This window comes from Callionymus lyra, chromosome 12, assembly GCF_982586985.1.
Source record: "Callionymus lyra chromosome 12, fCalLyr1.hap1.1, whole genome shotgun sequence".
Taxonomy (NCBI): domain Eukaryota; kingdom Metazoa; phylum Chordata; class Actinopteri; order Syngnathiformes; family Callionymidae; genus Callionymus; species Callionymus lyra.
The window spans coordinates 21,475,416-21,480,808 of NC_141829.1; the positions used below are offsets into that span (position 1 = coordinate 21,475,416).

Here is a 5,393-nt window from a genome sequence, read left to right on the forward strand (position 1 = left end):
TCGTCATTCGTCATTTAATGACGTTAGATTTTGCGATTTCAACCGTAAACCTCGCAGGATCACGTCACACAGGTTCATTATTTCATTCGCATTTAGGCCTCGAAGAACTATGGCCTTTGCCATAATGTAACTTCCGCTGCCACTTCATAGCGAAACGAAACATTCGAAGTATTTACCAAATTACGTTTTCTATTTTTTTTTTATGACGTAAAAATACATCTAGACCACTTACTTTGTTTATTTATTTATTTTTTACCTTCGTTTTTAGTTGATATCTGGGTCATTTAATTTCGTGACGAATGAAACGAGTGCTCAGGATGGCCTCGTGGGCCTTTAAATAAACGGTAGATTAAGAAAATCTAAGTTACTCTAATATTGCAAATGTAAAATATTACAAGGATTTATTAATTTATTTTAGTCATTACATTTTTTATTTTGTATATTTTGTAGAAATATTTTACATTTTGACCGGGGTAAAATTCTACACACCTTCGGCTGTTTTTCATTAACATTATTATTGAGCACGACAACTGCTTTTAATTTTCAATATTTTTACACAAAAAAAATGTATTCAATGATTATAAATTCTCAAATTGCGGTTGTATTGGAAGTCACAGTTTCTCTCGAGACGAGCGTCTGCAATATTCGCTTCACCCAACCTTTTATACGACATAATCCATCAAAATATATTTAATAAATTGAGTTTAGCCATTTAAAAAGACTTACACTATCATTTCTACGATGTCAAAATGTATTTGTTGCGACCGATAAAATATTAATATCGAGTCCCTTTTTATTCCCACGCGACTTTTTCTGGCTATTAAATATTCGTGTCTCCAATGTGCGTGTTTATGTCAAAGTAGTGTATGACCTCTGACCCTTATTATTGTGATAAATGCAAAAACGCATTAAATCTAAAAAAAACGAGCTTTAAAATGGTGTCCAAGGAGTCAATCCTGCGACTCAGATCAAACCTTTCTGATATAAAAAAAAAACATCTCAAATAAGACATCTAGCGTTACTGTATGGATGAAATAGTTGTCGTTTTAAATGGTTTCACCCCGTAATCTGTGATGGTTATGATGTGGATTTTCATCTGTGCTCGGGTCTGGTTACATAACCGCCTGGAAACTGGGTTGCCGCATCATGCAGCTGCGAGGAGCTGGAATCCTATACGTGTGTCTCCCCCGCTTTAAAGTAAAGCTCTTGGAAAAACGTTGAACAAGGTGGTCTCGAAAAATCTCAGTTTTTTATTTAAGATCGTCAGATATAGAAGGAAACGTTAAATCATTATAAAAGCCACAAAAATGAAAAAAAGGTGACGATAAAGCACCAAAAAAACGTGTAACTTTGCTTTTTGTATCGAACCATTTCATAAGCTGTCGAAAAAACGAGTTTTTTAAAGAATCAAAATTGTAATAATAGTATCACCTAACATATACTGCATGTTTTTTTGAGTATAATCTAATTTAAAGAACAATAACCTGCAATTTCGCTTTTATATTCCATTACAAAGGCAGTGTTTATTTCAGTGAACTCAGCAGAAGACGTCACGCAAAACCCTTACAAGAGCCGAGGTCTGAAGTAAGGATGCCCCCCCCCCCCAAATGTACATTTTTTGGCGTGTAATTTAGCGTGAAATAAAATTGTGTCAGTGGTTTATTTCTCAGCTTGCATATACATTCATTCTAAGGTGAAACGTACCACCATATATTAAATATGCATAACATAAATCCTGTGAATATAGAATGAAACAAAGAAAATGTGTAATTTCAAGTATAAGTTAAGCCTTAAGAAAGGAAAACTTTGTCAGATTTAACTATAAATGTAGCGTAACGAGGTGTAAAAGATGAAACAGCCTGCTCTTTGAAAAATGTATATAAATAGAGATTTGGCCTGAATTGTGAAATATTTTTGAAGCTTGTGTGTGTTTTATAATAGCAAAAGGTGTTCTATCCTCAATTATATATATATATTTTAAAGAAAAGGCACCAGTTCATACAATTACATTCTTAATAACTAAAAAAGAATTGGCAGTGCAACATTATTCAAGTCCGGATTCGTGTTTTCTGTCTAAGCGTCTGTGATCTGTTTCTGCACCAAAGAGTTCCACTTGTCGAACTCAAACCTACACCTGTCAATAAAGTCGAGCGCCATGTCCACCGAGTGGCCCAAATATTTCAAAAAAGCCCCCGGCAGTGGCGAGCACAGGTCCACAAACCCCCGCAGGTTCACGCACACCTGAGCCCACGCGTCGCCCGCCACGCGCAGCACCGCGTCCGCGCGCGGGAGCCGCGAGTAAAGCGCGGTGACTTCCATCTGGAACGAAAATAAAACGGTTAACAGAACGATGGCGACGATCCACCAGAGTCTCGATGACTTCTTCTTCTTCTTCTTCTCGGGGGGGATCGCCATCTTGTCCACCTCGTCCAGCCGCAGCGAGTCCCACTTCCTCGCGTCGAACGGGGTGATCCGCGCGGGGTGTCGAGGCTTCTTTGGGGTCTCCTCCTCCAGCGACCCGAGCGCGCGCCGGAGCGTGCGCATCCTCCGCAGGAAGCCCAGCGGGTCCCCGTCCTCGCAGGTGTCCGCGAGGCTGGCCGCGCGCCTCTGCTCGTCCACGGCCGCGCTCAGGACCCCGATCTCCGGGTCGTAGGTCTGCATGACCACCAGCTTCAGGGTCTCGAAGTCCCCCAGGATCTCGCTCCTCTTGCACTCCAGCGAGCCCAGGAGTTTGTCGAAGTACTCCGCCACCTTCTCCGCCTCCATGTTCACCTCCTGCAGGGTCCGCTTCTTCCCCACCTGCAGGGTCTCCAGCCGCGCGTGCACGTCCTCCCGGAGCAGGTCCTGCAGCGCGTCCTTCTCGCGCGCCACCGCCTCCTCCACGGAGCAGAACGCGTGACCCCTGTGGTCCGGGGTCGTGGCGCAGAACCCGCAGATGAGCCTGACGTCCGTGAGGCAGAAGATGTTGAGCGGCTGCTCCGGGTGCTCCTCGCACGCGCACGCTTTTGGCGCGACCCGGATTTTCCCGTACTTCTCCACGATCCCGCGCAGGGAGTAGTTCACCTGCAGGCTGGCGGCGCCGTTGTGCGGGGTCTCCTTGCGACAGGTGGGACACTTCAGGGGGGTCCTGTAGAAGGTCGCGCGGCTCGCCCCCTCCAGGAGGAGACCCTCCAGGCACTTCTTGCAGAAGCTGTGCGAGCAGAGCAGAACCCGGGGGTCCTCGAAGAGCCCGCAGCAGATCGGACACGTCAGCTCCTCCTCCAGCTGCTCCATGACTCACCTGGAGACACACGTGGAGCAAAGATGGTTTAAAATCGACGACTGTTGACGGTTCAATAATATTAATCGACTGATCACATCAATCACACGCTTCGATCAAAAGGATACGGATGTCACGTTCCAGATGTGCACGTAGATCCATCAAGACACGTATAGAAACCGGGTCTAAATGACCCACTAGCGCGGGAAACACACTCGTCATATTCAATGATATAGTCCCGACAGGAAGTGGAGAATCACGCGCTCCCTAAACGATCCGCCGTCGACTCGGATCGATATTTTTTTTTTCGTGGCCGCGTCGACACAGCTGGCAGCGAGACGCAGAAAAAAAGGATCGACGTGTCGAGTAAGTTTTTTGCGAGCGCATAGAAACAAGTCGTGGAGCAGCAGGAGAGTCACTCACCAGCCGGAGGAGCGCCTGGATCATGGCGCTTGTTGCTGTGCAGACTTCGCCCTTTCCGGGTGTCGAATTAACTGTTTCGGCGCCGGATTAAAATCAAAATAAAATACCAAATACGGTCTTTTTGGACTAAATATTCATCCAACATACTACACTCATATTCGAAGCCTCTTTTGATCATTTTTTTGATTCTAAAAGTCACAATCGTGACTTTAATCGGACGTTTACGTTTCTCCCCGAGTGCGTTCAATTGCAGACGGTCCCTTAGCCCACATATGGGGGAGGGGCTGTTGCCATGCAAAACATTACAGCGTGGAAAAACTGTCAACCAGATTTTAGTTCCACTTTGCAGATTCTCTAACTGGCCTACTTTGGCTCACGTGTCTGTCACTGGGCATATGTTGATGCCGGGGTCGGAATAGCCCACCTGCCTAGCAACAACAGCTGATGCAGACCCAACAGTCATCGTTGATCTAAAAGATCGAGATCTTTTATTCTAAAAAGGCTTCTTGAAATACTTGCAATTGATTCATGACAGATTTTACAATGTGTGTAATCCATCAATAAATGATGATGTATTCATATGATTCAATAAATATATTTACAATTTCACGTTGAGTTTAACGCATTATGAATGTGCGAAATATATTTTCCTCTCACTCTTAATATTGACCTTTTATTGCGGCTTTGTTACAGGGTGTTGTTGACTTGCTGGAGACCTTTGCTCCTGCCATGTTCTGTAGGACTTTATGTGATGTCATGGGATGATTTGTAACATAAGTAAGTAAGTAATATATGATAATATTAATAGTAATTTATATTTGTAGAGCGCTTTTTCCAGACCAGGGTCACAAAGCGCTTAAACGATCCAAAAAATACTAAAACAAAAATATATACTAAAAAGATCACGATAACACCGAGAACAACACAGGAGTTCCAAGAAAATCATCGAAAAGCCTGAACGAATAAGAAAGTCTTAAGATATTTCTTGAGGGAGTCAGCACATACATTAATAAAGTAAAAATTGGATGTATCCCCAAACGTGGGAAATGACTCAAAGGTGTATAGGATGTATTTAAAGTTTAGCAAAATTTACCAAATCAGATTTGTGCCGAAAATGCCATCGCATGCATTTGTTGCTTAATTCTTCTGTCAGCAAAATAGTGCTGCCATTTATATAAATATCTAGGACAAGAGCAAAGAATTTAATGTCCTCAGGGGCCACATTATACTGTGACGGATCTGATGGGCTGTCAGGCCAAAATGTGATGGGAAAACTTTTAAAAAACAAAAATGAGCATTAAAAACATTTAACATATCATACTATGCCAACCATATATATTATTAAAGCTTTCATAAAAATGCCAAAAATAACATTTTTTAAAAGCTTAATATTTACACCATTTTTTAAGAGACACAAAAGTTCAACATTTCTTACCAAAACTTGGCATTTAGGCAAGTTGTATTTAGAGTGAACAACACTGGCAATACAAGTTTCTGATTCTGAAATACAAAATACCATTTTTAGCTGTCTTTATGTTCTAAGAAGATCAGTTCTACGCTGACATCACAAGGGCTGCCTGAATACAAACAAACGGCCACATTTGCCCCCCGTACCAGACCTTGCCCAAGTCTGATCTATGATGAGAAATTCATCAGTCAAATACCAAATTTGTTGTTTTTTTCATTCAACATTCTTTCAAGAACTGTATGC

The 5,393-nt window shown here is 42.5% G+C and overlaps 1 protein-coding gene across 2 annotated transcripts; it reads right to left on the bottom strand.

Annotated features, from left to right (window-relative positions):
* Positions 1 to 1,230: 1,230 nt before the first annotated feature.
* Positions 1,231 to 5,157, bottom strand: trim13 (tripartite motif containing 13). 2 transcript variants are annotated; one of them, XM_087804158.1, is made up of 2 exons: positions 5,118 to 5,157; positions 1,231 to 3,280 (listed from the first exon to the last, which is right to left on the bottom strand). In XM_087804158.1, exon 2 carries the CDS (start codon positions 3,271 to 3,273, stop codon positions 2,074 to 2,076), a length of 1,200 nt encoding a protein of 399 aa, XP_087660284.1. In that variant the 5' UTR covers positions 3,274 to 3,280; positions 5,118 to 5,157; the 3' UTR covers positions 1,231 to 2,073. The 2 variants fall into 2 exon arrangements, with proteins under 2 accessions (XP_087660284.1, XP_087660283.1); XM_087804157.1 differs by lacking the exon at positions 5,118 to 5,157 and adding an exon at positions 3,683 to 3,781.
* Positions 5,158 to 5,393: the final 236 nt, after the last annotated feature.

Excerpts from the sequence above, each read along its gene's own strand:
- trim13 (XM_087804158.1), bottom strand. The coding sequence starts at position 3,273 with ATGGAGCAGCTGGAGGAGGAGCTGACGTGTCCGATCTGCTGCGGGCTC.